This window comes from Microcaecilia unicolor, chromosome 4 (assembly GCF_901765095.1).
Source record: "Microcaecilia unicolor chromosome 4, aMicUni1.1, whole genome shotgun sequence".
Taxonomy (NCBI): Eukaryota; Metazoa; Chordata; class Amphibia; order Gymnophiona; family Siphonopidae; genus Microcaecilia; species Microcaecilia unicolor.
In genome coordinates, this window is record NC_044034.1 from 120,277,959 (window position 1) to 120,305,395 (window position 27,437).

At 45.2% G+C, this 27,437-nt stretch overlaps 1 protein-coding gene across 1 annotated transcript in view; it reads left to right on the forward strand.

The window, feature by feature from the left end:
* MYCBP2 (MYC binding protein 2) overlaps positions 1-27,437 on the forward strand; it is a 937,772-nt gene that overhangs the window by 252,546 nt on the left and 657,789 nt on the right. The window contains 1 exon segment of the mRNA XM_030200587.1: positions 12,648-12,765. Coding sequence (XP_030056447.1) covers positions 12,648-12,765 — 118 coding nt within the window.

Sequence of the window (27,437 nt, forward strand, 5' to 3'; positions counted from 1 at the left end):
TGGATGCCATAGACAATACTTCTTCTGTCCACCCCCACCATTTCCTTATTTTCCCCCACAATTCTAATAGGTGCAATAGATATGGACTCTTATCTCCCTGCTGACCTTTCCCTATAGAATCCGTTGTCCACAGTAGTGATCTCAAGCTTCTTTGTGGCCAGTATGACTGTTCCACCTGTACTGCCGGTTTCTTTATCCCCCTTTCCCAATCTAAGATCATCCTCATTTGACCTCCCCAGTAATACCACTCCAGATTTGGGACCGCTCTCCCTCCCCTCCCCACTTCACCCCATAAAATTCTTTGCGCCCGTCGCAGTTTCTTGTTTTCCCATATACATTTCATTAAGGAGCTTTCCAGTCTCCTAAGAAATGGCTTCGGTACCGCTACAGGCAGTGCTTGAAATAAGAACAATATGCGTGGGAGCACATTCATTTTAATCACCGCCATTCTCCCACACCAGGAGAGCCATTTATTTTCCATCTCAACAAATAATTTCTAATCTGCTCCTGCAAACAGCCGTAATTAAGTTGAAATACTATGTTTAAGTTCCCTGGTATCTGTATCCCCAAATACCTAAGTTTATGTGGTGTCCATTTAAATTCGTACCTCTCCCTCACCATTGACTCTTCCTCTTTATGCAATGATATACCCATAATCTCGCTTTTTTCCGTGTTTATTTTCAACCCTGCATATCTACCATACTCTTCAAAGATCCCTTGAATCACCAATAGCTTCTCCCCCGGGTCCTTCACATACAGTAACATATCGTCCGCAAATAATGCTATACGGTGTTCTCTCTCTCCTCTCCTCATCCCTTTCAGCTCCGGATGCACTCGTATCTTTTCTGCTAACGGCTCTATGTATAAGGCAAACAAAAGTGGGGACAGCGGGCACCCTTGTCTAGTCCCCCTACTTATTGGGAAAAAGGCAGAATAACTCCCATTGATAATCAAGCTGGCTCTCGGGCTCCTATATAAAGCTTCAATCCATAAACTAAAGTTTCCTCCCAGCCCCATCCTATCCAGCACCTCCCGCAAAAACCCCTAGTTTACCCTATCAAACGCCTTTTCCGCGTCCATCGATAATATTGCCATTCCCCCTTCCGTTTTTTGAGCTTCCCATAACAAATGCAGCGTCCTCCTAATATTATCTCCCATTTGCCTCCCTGGGATAAATCCCGCTTGATCCATATGGATCAGTTTCGGTAACAGTCTATTCAGTCTATTTGCTAACACTTTAGCAATAATTTTAGCATCTACATTTATTAGGGATATGGGTCTGTAGGACCCGCACCCAGTCTGATCTTTTCTTGGTTTGGGTATGACTACTACTCCCGCCTCCATCATGGAACCTGGAAGCTCCTTGCCCTCCAGGACTCCATTTCTCACCCTCATTAGCATAGGGCTTACCAGGCTCTCAAAATATTTATAAAATCGGGCCATATAGCCATCTAGCCCTGGGGCCTTTCCATTGGGAAGGTTTTTAATAACCCTCTATTTCTCCTAGTCCTATAGGCTCCCCCATCCTTTTACTCTCCTCCCCGCTTAATTTACGCAGGGGGATCTGGTTTAAGTACCGAGCTATATCCTCCCGCTGTTCCCCTTCCGGTGCAGTGTACAATTCCTTATAGTACTTTAAGAATTCTTCTTCAGTGTCCTTATCGGTATACCACCACCCTCCCTTCTCGTCTCTTATTTTCTGTATTGTTGACTTGCCCATCCTAGCCCTCAAACATCTGGCTAGCATTGCACTTGATTGGTTAGCAAATTCAAAGTACTGCTGGCGCATGCGCGTTCTCATATATTCAATCTCCTCCATCTGTGCCCGGTCCATCTCCCCCCTGGTCTTTTTAAGTTCAGCCCATACCCTTGCTGAGGGATTTCTCTGGTGGGTCTTTTCTAATTTATTCATTCTCCTTCTCAACAACATCATCGCCTGCCCCCTCTCTCTTTTTTTTCCTCGCCCCCCCCCCCCCCATTTGATCAGTACTCCCCTCACCACTACCTTCATTGCATCCTACAAGGTCTCATCCCTCACTTCCCCTGTATCATTGATTTTCCAATATTCTTGCATAGTGGCCTGCACCTCCTCCCTCACCTGCTCCTCCCTCAAAAGAGATTCATTCAATTTCCAGATCGTGTTTCTCTTCCCGTGGCCCCATCCTTGCAAGCTAAGCCATACAGGCGCATGATCAGAAATGTGTATAGATTCTATTTCTGCCTCTGTTATCATCTGTAGCCCGTTGCGGTGCACCCACAACCCGTCTATTCTTGTATAGGAGTTAGATGCATGGGAGTAAAAGGTGTATCCCCGCTGTATGCCATGTATCAACCTCCAACTATCCACCAACTCCAACTGTCGCAAGAATCTCTGAAGTGCCTTTCTTCCCGAGCTTGATTGATATCCTCCACCCCCCCGAGTGGTCCAACCGTGCATCTGGGGCTATATTGAGATCCCCTCCCATTATCACCTGTCCCCTTATGAATCCTTGGATCTCGTCCCACAGATTCTGGAAAAACTCCCCATGTCCCGTGTTGGGGGCGTAGATGTTGATCAAAGTTATCTCCCTTCCCTGTATCCGGCCCCTTAAGGCCACACATCTCCCTGTTGTATCTTTAAATTCCTTTTCTATTGTTATCCCGCTTGTCTGTCCTATCAATATGGCCACTCCCCCCACCCTCCTCCCCCCTGTAGCTTGGTGCGTCACTACCTCTTTATACCTTTTTCCTCTGAGCAGATAGCCGTCCCTGGGTCTTAAGTGACTCTCCTGTAGCATCACCACCTCCCATCGTAACCTGTTTAGTTCCTTCATTACCCTTGCTCTTTTCCCATTGACATTCCAGGATCCTAACCTCATTCCTTTCCCCATCCCCCTCCTCCCTCCAAAAATACCCCCCTGGTTCCCCTGTCTTTCCCTCCCTCCTTTCCCTTCTGATTCCCTCCCTCCCTTTCCTTTCCTTTCTTTTCTCCGGACCCTTCTTCGTCCGACAATTAGAAAGATCGCTCCGTTCTTACCCCTCGGGCCCCCATACCCCCACCTCTCTTTTAACTTAGTGGATAAATGTCTCGCCTCCCCCCCCTCCCTGAATCATCTCACCCCCAACCGTTTACCCCAAACATAGATCATATCATACATCTCCAGTCTGTCTTCTCTCTTTTTCCCTTAGAGTTTCAGGAGGCGCTTTTGTCAGATTTCTTCCCTCTGTTGGTTGCCATCTGCCATGCCGAATCTGCTCTTGGCTCCTCATTCTCCGGCAGCTGTTTCTCCCGCGCTGGTAGTCCCTTACATCCCAGCATTCTCAGCGCCTCCCATGCTTCTGTAGGTGTCTTCACTTTTCGTGACTTTCCCTCAACTGTAAACCAAATTGCAAAGGGGAAGAGCCAGCGATATCTAATCCCATTAGTTCTCATGTAACTAGTCACTTCTCCCATTGCTCTTCGACGTTGCAGCGTTATTCCTGCCAAGTCCTGGTATATTCCTATTTTGTAATTTTTCCAGTGAATCACCTTCTGTTGCCTTGCCTTTGTCAAAATCCTTTCTTTAATAGGGAAATCCAAAAAACAGGCTATGATATCTCTCGGGGCTGTTCCTCTTTGAGGGCCCGCACTGCAGTGTACTCGTTGCAAACTAATGGTCCTTTGCCCTGCTTCACCCTCCGGGTTTAAGACGTACTGACACAGTTCCTGGATCACCGCCTCGCAATTGCTGAAAATGTCCAGCTCTGGTATTCCTTTAAACTGCAAATTATTTCGGCGGGACCTATTTTCCAGGTCCTCCACCTGATCTTTTAACTGCTGGATCTCTATTGCTGATTTCTGGGACTCTACATGTTTCCTCCGAGCTTCAGCCTGTGCTGTTTCCATCTTCTCCTCTATTTCTTCCACCCGAATCCCCATGTCTTTAATCTCCGTCCTGATCTCTCTGAGTGTGTTCCCTGGATGTACTTTCGGTATCCTTCCAGGTCTGCCTTCAGCTCCTTGAACCATCCCACCACATCAGCTTTGGTGATTTCTTCAGAATTCTCCCCTGTCTCTCTATGGATCTCATCTTCGGAGTCCGAGGGGATCGTAACCATTTTGTCTACGTCCTGTGCAGGTCCTCCCACCTCCTGCTTCGCCTTCCCCGCCTGTTCTGCTCCGTACCTGAATTTATCCAAACTCTTTTTCGGTGGCATTCTTTATGTCTCTTTCAGCCAGGCGTACGTTATTAAAACAGTCTCTGTACTCCTGATGGCTGTGCTCCTTGTGCTTCTTATCACCCCGTGCGAGATAGGAACATTTATACACCTCCGGTGTCGCCTGGAATATTGTCCCCTCGGGTAGTGGATGCTGATTCAATTGTAGTGTTTGATGTTCTGTATTCTTTCCGCCACACCAGCTCTCTGGAACTGCTTAATATTCTCCTGTTACCTAGAATCCAAAGTTAGTATCTCTACTTAAAGCAGTAGCTCAACTTCTTCTTTCACCGGTGTGTGTGTGTGTGTGGGGGGGGGGCTCTTCCCCCGGCAGCTTTAATTCCACTTTTCACTCCAGTTCTCCTTCTCCCCCAGTGCCCTGTGGGTCAGAACAGCGTTCTCCCCCCTTCTCCTCCTGCTCTCTTGCTCCACAGCTCGATCCCTTCTCCTTCTGTTTTCTGCAGGGTTCCCCTGCTGCTACTGTGGGCTTGCTCCACCGTGACGGGGAGGGGGAGGGGCAGCGTACTTGGGGATCTTGCTCCCTTTCTCTCCCGCCTTCGCAGCTCCTGCCTTCACCCCACGTTAGGGCTACCGCAGGAATTCGCTATTGCTGCTCTCCGCCTACCTCCTTCTCAGTGCTCTCTCCCTGTGCGGCTCGTCCCGGCAGCAGCCGCCATATTGAAGCTCACCACGATGCGGTCACTCTTTCCTCTCTCTCTGCTCCGTCGGAGCTTTTTAAAGATCGCCGTTCGCCACCTCGCGTTCCCGCTGATATCCGCCTATGTTTTTCTCTTCAGGAGGTGGTCCCGCTTCCGCGGACCTGGGGGCCTCGGTCGGGGGTCTCACAGTGCTCGGCTCACGGCAGCCATGTTGTTTTTGGGCTCCACCGGAAGTCTGACAAGCAGGATTTGAATCCCTGATGACATCCAGCTGGGCCTAGTGCAGTACAAATGAGTTACTAGCTATTGAAGTTTAAGACCTAATAACTCATTTACTAGCTGTCAAACATTTCAACCATACTTGTGGGAGTTCCCATGCCAACACATGTGGCCCCCCTTTTTTTCTTCAAATGCAGAGACCTTTATATGTACCTGATCTGCAGTTTTTTCTTTATCTGCACATGCATGACTTATTTTTGTGTGAGGGTCTCCTTACATAGTTTTTTGGTCATTTCTAAGGCTTTTATTTTGTTTTTTATTCTTCCATTCTTTTCTAGTGCATTGATACAGGCTTCAGTGTAGCCCATTCTTGACTCATTCTCTGCTGGGAGCAGTAGCATTGGTGCCTGAGCACAGAGGGGCTTTGGTACTATCTGTGGCAATGCTGATATTGAATGGTTTGAAACAAGAAGCTGCTTTGAGGCATTATGTTGCTTCAAAATGTAGATCCCTAAAAATGAAGGATGTCCTCATAAAGGGCCTGTCTGCTAGTCAGGTCCAAAGCTAGGGTTATACCACAGGATATTTCTCAAACATGGAATCCTGAGTGATTCTGGAGGTACTCCTGGATCAGTAGGAGCCATTGACTGATTTCTCCTCAGACCTCTTTCCTAAGGAAAGGCGAAAGCCCTCATTGGAAAACTTCACCACAGATATGAGTCCAAAAGACTGCAGGATTTGAAAAACAAAAGTTACACACCAGTTAGTGGTAGTCATATCCACTCTCAAGAAGGCCAAGAGGACAAGAACACATTCTTCAGAGTGTCTGGGAGGTGATGCCCATACCCTGGACCTACATGGGAGAAAGGTTTATCAGACTGCTATGCTTATGTTCTGCGTTGCTTCTTATCAGTACTTTATGAATCAGTGTAAAGAATATTTGATGTAAGGTAGCAGGTATGCCACAGAATTCCTTCAAAGGATGGACCATGCAGGTCTTTTTCTGCCGTCATCTACTGTGTTACTATGTTACTATGACTTATAGGTCACTGGTAGCTGAAGGGGAAACACCATAAAAGACTCATGGTTTAGTCAACCTGCATTGAGAGCTTCTCAGTGAGTATTGGTGCCTGCAGACTTTCATTCTATTGGATTAAGACCTAATGTTTGATATGCAGCATAGCTTGCTGACAGACCCTGTATGGGTGGTGGTCTCTCAGGAGATAGTCAAAGAAGTGTAGGTCCACTGTTTTACCCTTCATACTTTGTCTGCAGTCACCTTTGACCAAACCACTTACATATCTAGACTCGGAGTCATCCTCAATCTCCTTAGTCTTTTCAGCATAAAAAGGGACCTGGTTAGCATCCCAGATAGCTATGGGACAAAGCCTAGAATGAGGTCTTAATTGGATCCTGAACATAGCCAGAATACCAGTATCCATTCTAGAAAACTTCCCTGTAAAGTGAAGGCTGATGTTTCATGTAAACCACTCTTCAATGCAAGATCCATGAGCCAATGGTGGCCCCCATCACTCACTCCCCCCACCCCCAATTCTTCTCTATTGTGTCCTAGACATTCTTCAGATATTTAAAAATGATAGTGCCTCACTCCAATAGTGTGTTGAAACGCATTGCTAGTTCTTAGAAAAGTGACTGCCAGTGTTTTTGGAATTTGACTTTGAGTGCACACTGGAGGTGGAAGGTGCTCATTGTACCCCTTTTCAAAAGCCTCAACTGGGAGCTTAATATCTATGGCAAATAGTGGCCAAGATGTGCACTACCCACAGTCCCTGGCTGTTTTACAAACCGCAAAACATAAGATGCCACTAAAATACAAGGATCATACAGTTCTTGTTCTTCCGGACCTTAATGTGGCCAAGCAGAAGCGGTAGAAAGTTTTGTTGGCTGCAGAATTACAAAAAAAGTAACTCGCCGGTGATATGCTCTTTAGCTTACTTAACACACATAACTGAAAAAAAGCTGTGGCAATTACATGATCTATCTGGGTTTTTCATACCTAATTCATAATCCAGCATTACACCTAAGTTCCGAAGAACAGGTTTCACATACAGAGCAACTCCTCAATATCTCCTTAGGCATTGAAGAATCCAAATTTTTGCCAACATACATACAGTTTTTGAATATTTGAATGATAAATCATGACATTGCATCTAATCTGAAATAGCATCCAAATCCATACCCAACATTCTTATTAACTTCTCAGGGTCATCAGTAATAAGAAAAAAAAAACCCCATGGATATCATCAGTATACATATGGAATGAAATTCCCAACTGTTGAAAAACCTCACTCAGAAATGCCTGTTTTAGCAAGAATGGGAGCCACAATTTCAGTTCACTGAAACACTCGACACTCATGCAATAATCAGTGGTTTTTTCAATGATCTCAGCAGTGACTCTTTTCACATGACCTATCAAGGTGACGGATGAAGAGGCAATCGAGCCATGAGTTGATAGCTCATGTGAAAAGATATACAATTTTTTTCAGCAGTACTGTATGATGAACAGTATCAAAAGCTGATGTGATATCCAGAGAGGCATATTTTCAAAGCACTTAGCCTTCCAAAGTTCCATATAAGTTTCTATGGCACTTTGGAAGCAATCTTCTGGTGTAGTCCAAGTCGCAATTCATTACTCAAGGATAGCAATAATAGTTCAGCACTATGATTCTCTCTTTAACCGTATTGGAAATAATTCAATACTTGATTCTTCACAAATTCCTGAAGCTGTTTCAAAACTGCTTTTTCTATACATTTCGCCAACATGGTAATACAGAAATTGGTCTATAACTCTTTGAATCATGTAAATCTCCTTTTTCAACCATGGTTTTACTGTTGATAATTTCAAATGTTCTGGTACTTCTCCCTCACTGAATGATTTATTAACAATCTTACCTAAAGATTTTTTGTGGCAGGAGAAAAAAACGTAAATTGAAGCGTCAGCTCTTATATGCTAGATGGTCTTGGGGAAGTTTGGGGGTTCCTGATTTAGGGATCTGTAATAAAGCATGTTTGTTGCGTCATTTAAAAGATTGGGTCTTCGGATCTCATGGTTATACCCCAATAACGTATGAATGGGATTTTTTAGACCCCTGGTGTCCTATTTCCTTATTACATGAACCTACCAAACTGCTTCCTTCGCATTTAAAAGTGAGTATGATTTTAGGTCCTCTCCAAGCTGTATGGAACCATGTAGTCTGATTATGGAATCAAGCCCTGTACCTCAGATTTGCTTCCTTTGTGGAACAGTATTGAATTTCCCACAGATAGTGATTCAGCGACATTTTTTTGGTTGGGCACAAAAATGGGGAGGGGGGATATAGCACAATTAGAACATGTGCTGTTACAGGGAGGGATTATACTGGCTTTTTCAGATCTCTAGAAGATTTCTTTTGATTGATCTACGGACTTATTTGCGTACCGTCAACTGCACCACTGTTGCCTCTGTTCCTTGCACAGGACTTGGTATATATTATGGCAGAACTTTGAGAACCTCTGTCTCACACTGGAGGTAGAATCTCTATTTCTGAGCTACATAATAGACGACTTCAGAATATTAAGCAGGTAGATTACCAGGTAATCATTGATAGATGGGCAGCTGATCTGGGAGCTGGTTTGACTGTTGATTTTAGATGATTCATAGCAAATATCCCATCCATTTTTTATGCTGTTGATTCAAGAGTGTATCAATTTCGGGTGTTCCTTTGAGGTTATACTGCTTAGCGGTATAGGTATCACAAGGGGGCTATGTCGTCTTCAGTCTGCTCTAAAATGCCAAGAATTACAAGTTACATTTTATCATTCTATTTGGCGATGCCCTCCTATTTTTATCTTTTGGAAACATAATTTTTGGTTATCTTTCTAAAATCGAAAGGGAGATATATGTTGACCTGCATCTCCCTTTAGGAGCGATTTTCGATTAGGGTGAAGTATTCTGCTTTAAGGCAGCAGTTAAACTGTTTTGTATGGAAGGCGTATATTGTTGGGAAGAAATGCATTTTGCAACATTGGGTTGGAGCTTCCGCGCCATCATTTTGGCAGTGCAGACTTCAGCTTCATAATTTAATATTATTGGAATTGAGAGGTGCTAATTACGCTTTTAAAAGGAGGAAATTGTTTCTGTCCATCTGGAATAATTATGTGCAATCTCTAGCTCCTAGAGCACATAATTTTATCTTGAACAGCTTGCATTTATGAGGTGAATTGGGAAGCTCTTTATCGAGTAAAGCCTCCTGATAATCTCTAATATGCTGGGGAGGTGGGGAAGGAGTAGAAGAAAGAAGAGGGGGTTTACAATGGGGTTGTTGGAGGGGTGGAGATGTGAAATACTGGATGAAAAGGAGAAAGGACAAGGGGAGAAATACTGGATGGGGAGAGAAGGGACAAGGGGAGAAATACTGGATGGGGAGAGAAGGGACAAGTACAGAAATACTGGATCAGGGAAAAGGGGCAAGTAGAGAGATGCTGGATGGAGAAAGAGGGCAAGGGACAAGTCGAGAAATACTGGATGGGGAGATTAGGGGCAAGTAGAGAAATGCTGGATGGGAAAAGAGGGGACAAAGGGGAGAGAAGGGGCAAGGAGAGAGATGCTGGATGGAGAGAGAGGGCAAGGGGAGAAATGCTGGATGGGGAAAGAGGGGACAAACAGGAGAAATGCTAATGGGGAGAGAAGGGGCAAGGAGAGAGATGCTGGATAGAGAGAGAGGGCAAGTGGAGAAATGCTGGATGGGGAGAGAGGGACAAGAGCTGAAATGCTGGATGGGGAGAGAGGGAGCAAGGGGAGAAATGCTGGATGGGGAGAGGGGATAAGAGGAGAAATACTGGATGGGGAGAGGGGGCAAGGAGAAATGATGGAAGATTGGATAGTAAGAGAACTAAATGTGGATAAAGGCAGAAATAACATCGAAGAAAGCTGAAAGGAAAAGGAGAAGAGAAAATGACACACAGGAAATCTTGGCAATAGAGTTAAGAAAAGATGAGGAAAGTAGAAACCACAGACTGGGACCAACACAAATGAAAAGAAGTACATGGACAGAAAACAAAGGTAGAAAAAATAATTTTATTTTTACTTTAAGATAAAGTGGTAGATGTTCTTTTTATTTTGTTTGTTTTATTTGTAGTTGTTAATTTGTAATATAGTGAATGGAATATTTGAAATTTATGTCTGCTATTTTTATTGCAAGGGGATTTTTTTTTTATTTTTCTGGTGTTATCCTGCATGCCAGAGTCTGGCTTTGGGGGGTTTCAGTTGATTTTTTGTCTACATATTTTATTAGTTTATAGTCAGTCATCAGAGTTCTTGTTTTGGGCCTAGGGACTTGTGTACTATTTTCGATGATACATATTTACAGTGGTGGAAATAAGTATTTGATCCCTTGCTGATTTTGTAAGTTTGCCCACTGACAAAGACATGAGCAGCCCATAATTGAAGGGTAGGTTATTGGTAACAGTGAGAGATAGCACATCACAAATTAAATCCGGAAAATCACATTGTGGAAAGTATATGAATTTATTTGCATTCTGCAGAGGGAAATAAGTATTTGATCCCCCACCAACCAGTAAGAGATCTGGCCCCTACAGACCAGGTAGATGCTCCAAATCAACTCGTTACCTGCATGACAGACAGCTGTCGGCAATGGTCACCTGTATGAAAGACACCTGTCCACAGACTCAGTGAATCAGTCAGACTCTAACCTCTACAAAATGGCCAAGAGCAAGGAGCTGTCTAAGGATGTCAGGCACAAGATCATACACCTGCACAAGGCTGGAATGGGCTACAAAACCATCAGTAAGACGCTGGGCGAGAAGGAGACAACTGTTGGTGCCATAGTAAGAAAATGGAAGAAGTACAAAATGACTGTCAATCGACAAAGATCTGGGGCTCCACGCAAAATCTCACCTCGTGGGGTATCCTTGATCATGAGGAAGGTTAGAAATCAGCCTACAACTACAAGGGGGGAACTTGTCAATGATCTCAAGGCAGCTGGGACCACTGTCACCACGAAAACCATTGGTAACACATTACGACATAACGGATTGCAATCCTGCAGTGCCCGCAAGGTCCCCCTGCTCCGGAAGGCACATGTGACGGCCCGTCTGAAGTTTGCCAGTGAACACCTGGATGATGCCGAGAGTGATTGGGAGAAGGTGCTGTGGTCAGATGAGACAAAAATTGAGCTCTTTGGCATGAACTCAACTCGCCGTGTTTGGAGGAAGAGAAATGCTGCCTATGACCCAAAGAACACCGTCCCCACTGTCAAGCATGGAGGTGGAAATGTTATGTTTTGGGGGTGTTTCTCTGCTAAGGGCACAGGACTACTTCACCGCATCAATGGGAGAATGGATGGGGCCATGTACCGTACAATTCTGAGTGACAACCTCCTTCCCTCCGCCAGGGCCTTAAAAATGGGTCGTGGCTGGGTCTTCCAGCACGACAATGACCCAAAACATACAGCCAAGGCAACAAAGGAGTGGCTCAGGAAGAAGCACATTAGGGTCATGGAGTGGCCTAGCCAGTCACCAGACCTTAATCCCATTGAAAGCTTATGGAGGGAGCTGAAGCTGCGAGTTGCCAAGCGACAGCCCAGAACTCTTAATGATTTAGAGATGATCTGCAAAGAGGAGTGGACCAAAATTCCTCCTGACATGTGTGCAAACCTCATCATCAACTACAGAAGACGTCTGACCGCTGTGCTTGCCAACAAGGGTTTTGCCACCAAGTATTAGGTCTTGTTTGCCAGAGGGATTAAATACTTATTTCCCTCTGCAGAATGCAAATAAATTCATATACTTTCCACAATGTGATTTTCCGGATTTAATTTGTGATGTGCTATCTCTCACTGTTACCAATAACCTACCCTTCAATTATGGGCTGCTCATGTCTTTGTCAGTGGGCAAACTTACAAAATCAGCAAGGGATCAAATACTTATTTCCACCACTGTATATGCTCCATGGCTAGTAAAATGGGTGAGGCTAATTTGTGTGTGTGTGTGGGGGAGGGGGGGTGGCTACTGTGGGGGTGGAGCCATAGATAGTGACCCCATTCTTAAGTTTGGCAGTGTATGAGTACCGGCACTTTATTTCCTACAAAAAAAGCACTGTTGCTATGTGACATTTTATTAGTGCTTGATGTGCTTGATCTGACATTCTATCTGAATGATAATATATTGACATAAAGTGTTTCTAGCACAATTTGCAGAGCTGTGTGGAACTGCTCAGCTGGCAGTAACACAGTATCTTTTGCAAGAAGCTTGGCAATACTAAGTGCCCCTCTAAATATATATGACAATAAGGGTACCATGTAATCTTGGAAGTTTTGTCAGTTTTGTAGCGTGCATTCATAAATGAACAAAACTTAGTTTTCTTAAGGGAAAGAACTGCCCTATGTTTCTAGATTGCTCTGTAGCACAGTACATTTGTATACAAATGAACTAACCAAGCACATTAGAAATAACTCAAAATAAACCAGAATTTGCCATAATGACTATGAAATAATTTAGTATTTAGAATGTAATCTAGCTGGCAGTAATAAATATATAAGTAAAGATGCATTCATTTTTGTGTGTTTGATCTAGGGGATGTCCCACACTGGTGCAGGCATTGCCTGGTCCCAGCATGCAAATTACAGCTGGCAGCAACCACACAGCAGTTCTGCTAATGGATGGGCAGGTCTTCACATTTGGAAGCTTCTCTGTAAGTTACTTTAATCTTTTGAAAGTATTGGAATATATGATTGCTGTTGTATGACAAAACACAAAAATACTAGTATCTTTATTGTATCATGCAGTCTCATTTTACTTCTGTTCTAACAGGATATTAGAATCAAAATATGGTTTTTGGCATGGCAGTGATTTATAATCCAGAGCCGAAGTGAGGTTTTGAGCTCTGGAGACTAACAGTTAACTCTGTTCCCAGTAGTGTTGATGGTACGTGGTGTGGTTTCTGGTAATTGATTGTTTTTTAGCATCCTGTCATACCAGTTCAGACAAATGAGTTGTCTGTCTACCAGTGGATGGAGACAGAGAAAGAAAATAGTTCTCAAGTGATTCTCCCTCTTAAGGGTATTGCACAGAGTAGAATGTTTAGTATTTCTCTGCCTACCAAGTGGATGAATGATGGGCTATTCCATTTCATCATGCTGATCAATCCATAGACTGGTGGGTTGTGTCCATCTACCAGCAGGTGGAGATAGAGAGCAATCCTTTTGCCTCCCTATATGTGGTCATGTGCTGCCGGAAACTCCTCAGTATGTTCTCTATCTCAGCAGGTGGTGGTCACACACAGCAGCAGCTCTGGCTAGGTCTCCAAGCCTAATTCTTAGGTTTTGTTGAGTACCTGGGGTTGAGGGCTCTTCTTGAGCAAGTGCAAACCTGGTGGTGCCAGGTCCCTCCTTTTCTCCCCCCTCCTGCTGGCTCCTTTAAAAAAAAAAAAAAAAAAAAAAATTTTGAACGTCCTTAAGGGCGTTTATTTCAACGTTTATTTAAACGTTTATTGCAGCTACTCACTGGGACACCAGTTCGTTACAGCTCGGAGCGAGAAGCAGGTAATTTTTACCTTTTTATAGCGGGCAGGGGGTTCCCCGATCGATCTCCACGTGGCCTATGGCGTCGGAGGGCGAGGGCGCGAAGATTCGCTCCCCGGACCGCGTGGGTGCGTGTAGCACGGATACGGGGGTTTCAAAGCCTGAATCGCCTTTGTTGGGCATCAGTTTGGAGTCCGGGCAGTGTCCCGGTTCTTCCTTCGGTGCGGCGGTTTTTCCCGCCATAAGCGCCCATCCCCCGCTGCTCGCCCACTCCATGTTGGCCGGCCACTCTGCTTGGACGGCTTCTTCTTGGGCCGCCCTTGAGCTGGGAGACATTCATGCTAGGGTCGCCCTTGATTCAGGCGACGGCAAGAAAGCAGCCAAAGTTAAGCGCCGTTCTTCCCACGCGGCTCCTTCTCGGAGTTTCGCGCCGGACGCCATTTTGGATGCGCAGCATGTTTCCCCCCGCTCTTGCGAGCGCCGGTTGAGGGTGCGTTTAGGGCCGTGGCCCAGGCTGCAGAAGTGCACAGTTTGGGGGGTTTCTCCCCTGAGTTCGTTTTGCTGCTGCATCAGGCTTTTCTTATGCAAAACGCTGCCCCTGCCCCCCTCTCTGATAAAGGGGTTGAGGCCTCCGGAAGCAAACGCCCTCGGGTGGATTTCCAGGCCCTAGAGGACTCGGTCTCCTCTGATGTAGATGAGGGCAGTGTATCTGAGTTCTCCCAACGGTCCTTTGGGGATTCCTTGGAGGAGACGGATTCCCGCTCGGATGGAGCGGATGACCTCTCTGCAGCTCGGATTTTTTGCTCAGAGGATTTGCCCAACCTGTTAGTGCAGGCCATGAGCATTTTGAAGATTTCCTCTCCGGAGGACGTCTCTCCCTCAGCCTCTGCTTGCTCTGCCATTATGCTGGGGACGAAGTGCCCGCCTAGAACTTTCCACGTGCATGAAGCCATGCACACCTTGATTTCGGCTCAATGGGATTTCCCAGAAGCGAGCCTTAAAGTGGCTAGGGCTATGTCCCGCCTCTATCCTCTGCCTGAAGGTGAACGTGAGGCCTTTCTGTGGCCTACCGTGGATTCTTTAATCACTGCGGTGAGTAAGAAAACGGCGTTGCCGGTGGAAGGTGGCACGGCCCTAAAGGACCAAGACAGGAGATTGGAGGCGGCTTTAAAGTTGTTGTTCGAGGCGGCTGCTTTAAGTTTGCAGGCCTCAGTTTGCGGCTCCTATGTGGCCAGAGCGTGCCTGACGATTGTGCAGCGGGCTTCTCCCTCGGATCCTTCCTTGAGAGCTGATTGGCCGGCTCTGGAATCGGGCTTGGCCTACTTGGCAGACTTGCTGTATGATGTCTTGAGAGCCTTGGCTAAAGGTATGGCTCAGACCGTCTCTGCAAGGCGCTGGCTTTGGCTGAAGCATTGGTCTGCTGACCACGCCTCTAAGTCTCGCCTGGCTAAGTTGCCTTTTAAAGGCAAGCTGCTCTTTGGGGTCGAGCTAGACAAGATTGTGACCGATCTCGGCACGTCTAAGGGCAAGAGGTTACCGGAGGTCAGGGCTCGGGCCAGTGGTGCCCGCCCCGGTCCCTCCAAAGGACGGTTTCAGGAAGCCCGTCGGTATCGCCCGGGCAAGTCGAGCTCCTCTGCCTCCTCTTCCTTCAAAAGGAACTTCTCCCTCAAGCAGCATTCCTTTCGCAGAGACCGCCGTCCCGGAGGTGCGTCCTCCGGTCCTCCCCCAGGGTCTCGTACCCAATGACGGGGGCCTGGTCCATGGCTCAGAGCAGATTGGAGGACGCCTATTCTCGTTTCTGAGCGAGTGGACCAGGGTAACTTCAGACACTGGAAGTCATCAGAGACGGCTACAAGCTAGAGTTCTGCCGACCCTTAAGAGACGGGTTTGTACTCTCTCCCTGCAAGTCTCCGGTCAAAGCTGTGGCAGTGCAGCAGACTTTGGACAATCTGATCCGCCTGGGTGCGGTCGTTCCGGTGCCAGAAGATCAGCTTGGCAAGGGACGTTACTCCATTTACTTTGTGGTACCAAAGAAAGGAGGTTCTGTTCGGCCTATCCTCGACCTCAAAGGGGTCAATCGGGCCTTGAAAGTTCGACACTTCCGAATGGAGACTCTCCGGTCTGTTATAGCGGCTGTGAAGGCAGGGGAGTTCCTGGCATCCTTGGACATCAAGGAAGCTTACTTGCATATTCCCATCTGGCCTCCTCATCAACGCGTTCTGCGTTTTGCAGTCCTGGGCCGACACTTCCAGTTCAGAGCCCTCCCATTCAGGTTGGCTACTGCTCCGCGGACCTTCTCCAAAGTAATGGTGGTCATCGCGGCCTTCCTACACAAGGAAGGAGTACAAGTCCATCCTTTTCTGGACGACTGGTTGATCCGAGCCCCCTCTTATGCAGAGTGCGGCAGAGCTACAGACCGGGTGATTGCTCTTTTGAGCTCCCTGGGGTGGATCATCAACTGGGAGAAAAGCCAGCTGCGCCCGACTCAGTCCCTGGAGTATCTGGGAGTTCGTTTCGACACCCAAGTGGGCAGAGTGTTCCTGCCAGACAATCGGATTGTCAAGCTTCAGGCTCAGGTGGACCAGTTCCTAGTAGCCTCTCCTCTTCGGGCTTGGGACTATGTGCAGCTGTTGGACTCTATGACGGCCACGATGGAAGTAGTGCCCTGGGCCAGGGCCCATATGAGACCTCTACAGCACTCTCTGCTACAGCGATGGACTCCGTTGTCGGAGGATTACGCTATGCACCTTCCCTTGGATCCAGCGGGTGCGCAAGGCGCTGAGCTGGTGGCTGAGGCCAGACAAGCTGTCCGCAGGAATGCCTCTTTTGACCCCGGAGTGGGTTGTTGTCACGACGGACGCCTCTTTGACGGGCTGGGGAGCCCACTGCTTGGGAAGGACAGCGCAGGGGCTCTGGTCTCCTGCAGAGGCAAAGTGGTCTATCAACCTCCTGGAACTCAGTCATTCGGTTGGCACTTTTGGAGTTTCTCCCGGTACTGGTATTGAAGCCAGTACGGGACCTGTCGGACAATGCCACGGCTGTGGCCTATGTCAATCGCCAGGGAGGTACCAAGAGCGCCCCTCTAGCCAAGGAGGCCATGAATCTATGCCAGTGGGCGGAAGCGAACCTGGAACAGCTGTCGGCGGCCCACATTGCGGGAGTCATGAATGTCAAGGCGGACTTTCTCAGTCGCCATACCTTGGATCCCGGAGAGTGGCAGCTATCTGCTCAGGCGTTCTTGGACATCACGAAGCGCTGGGGCCAGCCTGTTGGATTATTTGTAGCAAATAATTAGCAGATTTTAGTACACACAGCTTCAGCTTTAGAAATGTTAATTTCTTTCTTCATCTCTCTCTCATTCACCCCTGAATAATTCACTGCTGAGTCACTTTAAAGTTGAAGTAACAAAACATCTGTTTACTCACAGTTTGTAGTTTGATTATAATCAGACAGGCTTATATTTACATATTACTATACATTTGTCTTATCAGCTCCTTCCATGTGCTTAGATGGTAATGGATGCTCACACCACCATAGATCCTCTCAGGTTAGGAGAGATCATGAGCTCCATGTGCTCCATGTGCTGCATGTGCTGTGTCTACCCCCACAGGAAGTTGCATAGCTGTGTGACCTCTCTAAGTAATTCACATCAGAGGTCACAGAGTAATCACAGAGAAATAATAGGTGACAGGCAATGCATGTAAAATACAATTACATTCCAACAAACCCCTTCTCATGCATAACTGTCATGCAATTATTTATTCATACAAAGTCCAAGCTTTATACGCAGATTCACAAAATGTTCTCTGGGTAACGGTTTGGTCATGATGTCAGCTGTCATCTCACTGGTGTGACAATAGTGTAGACTGATGACCCCTTCTTTTGCCAACTCTCGCACGTTGTGGTATTTCGTTGCGATGTGCTTGGTGCGTGACTGAACCTTGTCATTCTGTGACAGTCGGATGCAGCTCTGATTATCTTCCATTATCTGGATTGGTCTCTTTTCAGCTATTCCGAAATCCAGCATAAGTTTTTCAATCCACATCAGTTCTCTGCACGCTTCCGATACGGCCACATATTCAGCTTCTGTAGAAGACAAACTCACAATACTTTGTTTATGACTGGCCCATGAAATTTGTACATTTCCATACATAAACACATATCCACTTGTGGATTTATAATCAGAATGATCCCCTGCCCAATCTGAATCACAGTAACATATTAGTTTTGGATTACTATTGGCTGAAATCTTTAATTTACAATCAATGGTACCCTTTAAATACCTTACCATCCTTTTAACTGCAGTCCAATCTGATTTGGTAGGTGAGCTGACCCTTCTGCTCAAAATTCCTACTGCATTTGCTATATCAGCCCTGTATGTGGTAGCTAGATATAAAAGCTTACCTATGGCTGATCTATATTGGATGTTATCTGGTAAAGGTTCTCTTACTGTTTCATCCTTCAGAAAATCAGTGATCATGGGAGTGCTTACAACTTGGGCATCTTGCATACCTAAACTTTCAATAAGCTCATTTATTTTCTGCTTCTGGCTTAGAAGATAAGAACCATCATTTTGTTTCTCAATTTCTATACCAAGATAGTATGACACATTACCAAGTTCTTTTATCTCAACATTCTGGTTTAAACACTTTACAATGTCCTTGTACTCTTGCTCACTTTTGCTTGCAATGAGCAGATCATCAACAAAAGCTAAAATGTATGCATATTGTCCATTTGTGCACCTAGTGTACAAGCATTTATCTGCTTCACCTTGCTTAAATCCTAAATTTGTCAATATTTCATGCAATTTGTCATTCCAACATTTTGCACTTTGCTTTAATCCATAAAGACCTTTGTTTAATTTACACACTAGCTGTCTTTGTTTTGTATTTATGAAACCTGTTGGCTGTTCCATGTACAAGTCTTCAGTTATATCTCCGTGAAGAAATGCTGTTTTCACATCAATGTGTTTGACTTGCATGCCTTTTGAGACTGCAATGCTCAGAAGTGTTCTGATTGTCGTGTGTTTCACTACAGGTGCAAACACTTCATCAAAATCTTCTCCATATTTTTGAAGATATCCCTTTGCCACTAATCTGGCTTTATACCTTTCCACTTTTCCTTGTGCATTCCTTTTTAACTTGAATACCCATTTGCATCCTATAGCTTTCTTGCCAGGAGGTAATTTTGTAAGAATCCAAGTATTATTTTTATCCAATGCATCAATTTCTTCTTGTGCAGCTTTATGCCATTCAGCAGCTTCTTCTGCTGGCATTTTCTCAATCTCATCCCATGTTAAGGGCTCTTGAGCTTCTGCTGACTTTGTTAGGTAAGACAGTCTTGGGGGTGGAACACCTTTGTTTTCCCTGGATGAGCGTCTGACAACAGGTTGGTCTGACCTTTCCGCATCCTCTAAATCTGAGAGTCCTTCTCCAATTGATTCCCCTTCTCCAACTGTACTGTCTTCTTCAATGATCCTTTCTGTGTCTGCTTCCTCTGCCTGTTCCTCGTTAGATACAGATGAGTTGCTTTCAGACATCTGCCTTGGTATGGCATTTATATACACTGGCATGTCTATTATGGTTCTAGTTTCATATTCTGGATGATAAGGCTCATCTGGGATAATCCAGCCTTTATCAACCCTTTTGTTTTCATCAAAATATGTAACATGTCTTATGCCAACAATGCCAGTTTTCAGATTCAAAATTCTATATCCTTTGTGTCCTGGAGCATAGCCAACTAAAATGCCCCTTTCTGTTGTGGAATCCAGCTTATGCCTTTTTTGCTTTGGTACATGAGCATATGCTGTACTTCCAAATGTTCTTATGTGTGACAGGTTTGGCTTCCTACCATGCCATGTCTCATGTGGTGTGCGCTCAGCGCCTTTAGTTGGCATTCTGTTTTGTAGGTACACTGCTGTGAGAATGGCTTCCCCCCATAGTCTTTTAGGGAGATTGCTATCTGACAGCATACATCTGGTCATTTCCACAAGTGACCTAAATTTTCTCTCTGCAACAGAATTTTGCTCTGGTGTATAAGCTACTGTTGTGATATGCTGAATGCCTTCTTGTTCTAGAAATGTGCGCATGCTTTGTGAAATGAACTCACCACCATTGTCGGTCTGAAGAACCTTTGGTTTTCTTTCAAATTTATTGCTCACCATGGCTACGTATTTCTTCAGCATGTCTGTGACTTGACTTTTCTCTTTCAGCAAATAGGCCACACAATATCTAGAGAAATCATCCAAGAATATTAGCACAAATCTGTTATTTCCCAATGATGGGATATTAAACGGTCCACATAAGTCACTGTGTATTAAGTCCAGCACTTTATTACTCCTATTTCCTGTGTATGCAGGAAATGAGGGTCTCACACCCTTTTGAGTAACACAGTCTATGCATTTCTCCATTTTACCAGCATCTGCACTTATCTGAATGCCGGTGGCCAGTTGCTTACTGTAAAGATCCTGGATCACCTTAGAATCACGATGTCCCAGGCGGCGGTGCCAGATTTCCAGACTACATTTACTATCATTCTTCCTTACTTGCGCCATATGTGAGGCTTCACCTGAAATGTTCAGCTTATAAACATCATTATGCATAAAAGCTTCAGCATACACTTCATCATTTTTAGAGATTGTGCACTTACTGTTTTCAAAATGAATCGCAAATCCCTTCTTATCTAATGTAGATACACTAAGCATATTGCAAACTGCTTGGGGAATATACAAGACATCACTTACAGGAATTTCTTTAACTTCATTAGACACTTTGCATTTTAAGAATCCAATACCTTTTGCTTGGATCTTAGCAGTCCCTGCGTTTGCAGTTTTAAGAATACCTTCCTCTGGACACATTTCCTGAAAGAAATCCTTACAATTGGTTAAATGGCATGTGCTCCCCGAATCCAAAATCCAAGTACTTTCATTTGAATTATTATTTACCATAGTCAAAGATTTTTCTGCCATTAGAAAGCCCTTGTGTTTATCTTTGTCCTTCATACATTTCCTGGTTTGAAAATTCTTTAGTTCCATTGGCTTAGGTGAGCTAGAGGGAGTGTTTTGTGTTTCCTTACACCATTTAGATACATGTCCCTCCTTTCCACATGAGTAGCAAATCAGCTTGCCCTTGGGTGGAGTTTTCCCATAGCTCCGCCTTCCTCTGTTCTTTGCCAAGAAATTTGTTTCATTTCTCTCTGACTTGCTTTGAGAACACATCTCCTCAGAATCATTTATTATGCATTCCTGCCTTAGTTTTGATGTTGTCTGTTCAAAAGATTGCCCTTCAATGGCCTCATTTACAGACCTAAAAACATCAAACTTCTTTGATAGTGAGGTAAAAGAAATGCTCTTTTCAATGCATCACACATGGGAATTCCAGAAAGTTCTAGCTTTTGAAATGAAGACATAAGATGCATAATGTGATCATTACATTTACTTTTATCCCTTAATTTGGTTTCATTCAACTCTGCCAACCAAATTGGTTGCTGCTTTGCATATGTAGTTGCATACATAGTTCTCAGTTTATATAAAATGTCCTTTGGTGTATCTTTTCCCTCCACTAATATGGCTTGTTTCTCTGAGAGAGCTTCCAAAAGCATGCACTTCACATAATAGTTTGCATTGTCCCATTCAGCCATATTTTCAGCTGTTCTGTCTTGGTCTAAGCATATATCTAATCTTTTTGCTCGAAGGAGACATATGAATCTTAGTTCCCACTGCCGATAATTAAACTCAGTTAATTTAGGCACCTTGAGAGAATAGAACAATGGTGAATTTCCTCCCTCAGCCATTTTCTTAGCCTTCTGTCTGCTGTGTGGGGGGAGAGAGAGACAGACTGAATCTTTCCTTTAAGACTTAAGAGAAAAATGTGGCCTTTTTTTCTGCCTGGTAATATTTCTCTTCTTTTTCAATTCTTGGACCCTGGGCCCATAACTCTTTTGTTGGATTATTTGTAGCAAATAATTAGCAGATTTTAGTACACACAGCTTCAGCTTTAGAAATGTTAATTTCTTTCTTCATCTCTCTCTCATTCACCCCTGAATAATTCACTGCTGAGTCACTTTAAAGTTGAAGTAACCAAACATCTGTTTACTCACAGTTTGTAGTTTGATTATAATCAGACAGGCTTATATTTACATATTACTATACATTTGTCTTATCAGCTCCTTCCATGTGCTTAGATGGTAATGGATGCTCACACCACCATAGATCCTCTCAGGTTAGGAGAGATCATGAGCTCCATGTGCTCCATGTGCTGCATGTGCTGTGTCTACCCCCACAGGAAGTTGCATAGCTGTGTGACCTCTCTAAGTAATTCACATCAGAGGTCACAGAGTAATCACAGAGAAATAATAGGTGACAGGCAATGCATGTAAAATACAATTACATTCCAACAAAGCTATCTGCTCAGGCGTTCTTGGACATCACGAAGCGCTGGGGCCAGCCGAGCCTAGATCTGATGGCGTCATCGGCCAATTGCCAAGTGCCGCGCTTTTTCAGCAGAGGATGGGACCCTCGATCTCTGGGAGTAGATGCTCTTCTCCAACAGTGGCCGACACAGGAGCTTCTCTATGTGTTCCCGCCCTGGCCCATGTTGGGCAGGGTGCTAGACCGGGTGGCAAAGCATCCGGGCCGGATAATCCTGGTGGGTCCGGACTGGCCCAGACGTCCTTGGTATGCGGACTTGATCAGGCTCTCAGTGGACGGCCCTCTGCAGCTGCCAGCGGAGCAGGGCCTGTTGCATCAGGGTCCCGTGGTGATGGAGGATCCCTCCCCCTTTGGTCTTACGGCCTGGCTAATGAGCGGCAGCGTCTGAGGAAGAAGGGCTTCTCAGACAAGGTCATCGCCACTATGCTGAGAGCGAGGAAGCGCTCTACTTCTACTGCTTACGCCAGGGTTTGGCGTACCTTTGCATCGTGGTGTGAGGCAGGCTCTCTTTCTCCATTCACTGCTCCAATTTCTTCAGTGTTGGCGTTCCTGCAAGAAGGTCTGGAGAAAGGCCTGTCGCTCAGTTCCCTTAAAGTCCAGGTAGCGGCTCTGGCTTGCTTCAGGGGTCGCCTGAAGGGTGCTTCCCTGGCTTCGCAGCCAGATGTGGTGCGCTTTCTCAAGGGAGTTATTCACCTGCGCCCTCCTCTGTACTCAGTGGTACCTGCGTGGAATCTCAATCTGGTGCTAAGAGCCTTGCAGAAGCCGCCTTTTGAACCCTTGTCGAGAGCATCTCTGAAAGACCTGACGTTGAAAGCAGTCTTTTTGGTGGCTATCACTTCAGCCAGAAGAGTTTCCGAGCTCCAGGCGCTATCATGTCGAGAGCCCTTTCTGCAGTTCACTGAGGCAGGAGTGTCTATTCGCACAGTGCCTTCCTTCCTGCCCAAGATTGTTTCTCGCTTCCATGTGAATCAGCAGCTCTGTCTACTGTCCTTTCGTAGGGAGGACTACCCAGAGGAGTACTCTGCTCTCAAATATCTGGATGTGAGACGAGTCATCATCAGATACTTGGAAGTGACCAATGATTTTCGGAAGTCGGATCATCTGTTTGTCCTGTTTGCTGCTCCTCGTAAGGGTCTGCAGGCTACTAAGCTTACAGTGGCAAGATGGGTCAAGGAAGCCATTGCAGCGGCTTATGTGGCCGCGGGGAAGGTGCCGCCTATCCAGCTGAAGGCTCACTCCACTAGAGCACAGGCGGCCTTGATGGCAGAGGCCGGGTCCGTCTCCTTGGAAGAAATTTGTAAGGCAGCAACTTGGGCATCGGCTCATACCTTCTCCAGACATTACCGCTTGACTGTGGCTGCTCGGGCGGAGGCCCGGTTTGGAGCTTCAGTGTTGCGGTCAGGGATTTCTATGTCCCGCCCTGGGTGAGTACTGCTTTGGTACATCCCACCAGTCTATGGATTGATCAGCATGATGAAATGGAAGGTAAAATTATGTATCATACCTGATAATTTTCTTTCCATTAATCATAGCTGATCAATCCATAGCCCCTCCCAGATATCTGTACTGTTTTTATTCTGGTTGCATTTCAGGTTCAAGTTTAGTCTTCAGTTCCTGTTCAGGAGGACTTCTTGTTCAAGTTTTTTAATTGGATTCTTCAGGAGTTGAGACGATTTTGTGTTACAGTGAGCTGCTGCATTCCTCTCCCCTCCGTTTTACGGGGCTGGATTGAGACCTAAATTCTGCCGGCGCTCCCTCCCGCTTCGTGCGGCTGTAGGGCAGCTTTGTACCCCTCCCGCTTCGGCGGTGTTAGGGTCAGTCAGCTCCTCCCGCGGTTGCAGGATAAGCCAGATCCCCCTGCATCGGCGGGTGTGGTGTCCCTCCCCCGCTCCTCAGGGATGAGCTGGACGGATTCCCCTCCCCCACTTGTGTGGGGATGAGCTGGGTTGATTCCCCTCCCCCGTTTCGGCGGTCGTGAGCTGGGCAGAGTGTCCCTTTGTGGGTGTAATTCTCTAAGTGCTGAGTCGACATACTGAGGAGTTTCCAGCAGCACATGACCACATATAGGGAGGCAAAAGGATTGCTCTCTATCTCCACCTGCTGGTAGATGGACACAACCCACCAGTCTATGGATTGATCAGCTATGATTAATGGAAAGAAAATTATCAGGTATGATACATAATTTTACCTTAGCCCTGCTCCTGACCTGGTTGCTAACTAGTTTCAGTTGAGCTTTAACTACCATTTTTATGGTTTATTCTCCTGAGCCAGTTTTATGCTGTCTCAGTTGAGTTGGTGGGGGTGCCTTATTCTCCTGAACCAGCTTCTCAGCTTCGTTTGTGGAGTTCAGAGGTGCCCTCCTGGGCTTGTTTTCCTGACCCAGTTTAATAACTTGGTTTTAGTTGAATTGGCATAAGTTCTTGGATTTTTTTTAAAGACAGTTCTATGGAGCTGAAGTATACCTCTGAGGTGTCTGAAATCCCTACCTCCCCCCCCCCCCCCAAAAAAAAAAAAAAACCCCCCACTTTCTTTGGAAGTCTGCCTGCATTTGATGAGCCTGTTCTAATTTATTTCAGCTATTTTAGTGCAGTAGTGTTGTGTTTGTTTTATTCTGTTCCCTTTTATATACACGCTGGTATCTGGCTTGTTCATCCCTCAATGCAGGGACTGTTTCTTGCCCTGCTGCATGAGCTACTGACACCCGTTTCCGCCTTCTGTTTTCTTTGAACAGCTAATAATTCTCTGTGACTCATCTGTTTTTAGTTACTCCTGTTTCTGTGCTGTTTTAAATTTTAGTTTTTTCCTGCCAGAATTCTCTTCCTGTTTTGTTTTTCTAATTATACTGCCTTACTATCTTAGCTGTATGACTCACAGTAGGCAAATCTGGACATTTATTAGCTCTTCTTTCCTTTCCTTCAAAAAAAAAAGGCAGCTCACATTAAGTGCCTCTCCTTTATATTCTTTCTCATATGTGGATCCTGAGGTCAGCTAATTGCTAATCTTGTAAGCTGTATTTGTAAATATGCTGGAACATACTACTTTTCACTTGTATGCCAATTCTCATATCAACTGTATGTTACGCCTTATGTAGTCTTCGCAGCGTAGATCTCCTATGTGTCTGTGCTGAGATTAGACTGTTTATCTTAGCCTAGGGTCTTGGCTATATTTTCCACAAGAATAGATTCTAGGTTTTCTGATATTATGATCCCTTTTTCCCTTTATTTTCTGTCCTACAGATATCTCCTACTCATTAAAAAAAAAAAAAAAAAATCTACTGAACTGAATTGTTAAAACTATGTATAGAACTGTCCCAGTCGATTCTTTTTTTAAGATAAAGGCAGTTGTTTTTTCATTCTGTTTGTATTTGCTGCCTTCTCAAAGCTGTACAATTCAGCTGTTGGCTGTGTTCTACCAAATTAAATAGTAACATAGTAAGTGACAGCAGATAAAGACTTGAGAGGTCCATTCAGTCTTTCCAACAGTCACATTCATTGTCAATTCAAGATTTAAATCATCAATGAAGGTGATATTATTTACTAGGTCATGGTCTTTCTTTTGGTGTTTCTGGATTATAGACCATAGAAGTCCACTGGCTCTGTCTTTATATTCCAAATACTGGAGTTGCCGTTAAAGCCCACTCCAGCCTATCCAAATATGTGGACAAGACCGTAAAAATCTTTGTAAAAGTAAAACGTCCTCACGTTTCAAACCACTGGAGTTTCTGTCGAAGCTCTCTCCAGCCCACTCTAAACCGAATTGCCTTATGCAGGACTCAGAATGTACAAACCAGTCCAGCACTGGCCTTAGTTGATGTACCTAACCTTTATACCTTTCAGGAAATCTAGAATGCCCCAATTTGATGACCCCTACTTGACTAACTGTACATTTGTCCTTTAGATTGTAAGCTCTTTGAGCAGGGACTGTCTTTCTATATAAATTGTACAGCGCTGCATAACCCTAGTAGCGCTTTAGAAATGTTAAATAGTAGTAGTAGTATGTAGCCAGAGTTGCCATCTAAGCACCACTTGATATGCAAACACACATGCAACCCTTTAAGTTTTATTATATCATTTATTTTCTAATTAGAGATCCTCTGTGTTCATCCTACGCCTTTTTGAATTCAGTCAGTTTTTTTTCCCACCACTTCCCTTGGGAGATCATTCCAGGCACAGTCTACTTCAACATGAGCTACTCGTCTGGCTTACCAGATTCAGGATGGTTGGTAGCAATTGATGGTTTGGAGCTGGCTGAGTTGCCCATTTGCACAGTTCTTCCATTCGGCTGTGGTACACTTCCACATGTGCACAGCTCTTACTATATTGTGCATCACAGCCCTGGGTGCACCCGTCACCTGTTTTGCATAGCAGCGCCAACCATCTGCCTGATACAGTTGCTCAATCAACTGCATTGTGTGGCTGAAATAGCCAAATTTCTTCTTTACCTTCAGTCGCCTACAAGTTGTAGCCTTCCAAGTCAACTGTATAGTGCTGTTCTAGTAGCCAGCTATGTTGTACTGCTACTCTGTAACCCTGTATGTGCACTGGCTGCCTGTATAGCAGTTACAGCAGTTAGCTGCATGGCTCAGTTATGGAAACTATATATGTATATGGCACAGTCTCAAAGCTGCCTAAGTGGCAGCATATATACCAGCAGTCTGTGGAACATTAGTAGTATGGAGTGTTACTACAATTTGGGTTTCTACCAGGTACTTGTGACCTGGCTTGGCCAATGTTTAGAAAACAGGATACTGAGCTAGATGGACCATTGGTCTGACCTAGTATGGCTACTCTTATGTTCTTATTAGATGCACATTTGCATAGATTTCCAGGCAGCAACTGAGTGCATGACCTTGGCTGCAGTACCCATAAGTAAGGGTATCAGATGCAGCATCCATGTGCTTGCAATTGCTATCATATTGCATGCAGCATCTGTAGATATGGCTTCAGCTGTAGCATGCAAGCATATTTCTTCAGATGCAGCTGCCACTTGTATGATGCCAGTTAACACAGCTACCTGTACTACTCTGCCACCAGAATGGTTCCAGCTACTGCAACCACCTGTATGATGCTAGTTACTTCAGACGTCTGTATAACATCAGCCACCGCAGCAGTGTTACACCAGCCATTGCACCTGCCAGTATTACACTAGCTGCTGCAGTGCCTCTGTGACACCAGATACCGTGGCTGCCTGTATGAAACTACCTGCCACAGCATCGGCTACTGCATACACCTGTATAGAGCTATGCACTCATTTTTGTAACTCCTGCCACAGCAGTGGCCTGAATGTCTCCAGTTTTGAGAGCCATGTCTATAGCATGGCTACGTGTAGAACATCTCTTGATGCATTTGCTTATGGTGCTTGGCTGCGTCAGTAGACTATCTTCTCTGGTCTTGGTGCTTGACCATGTGCCTCATC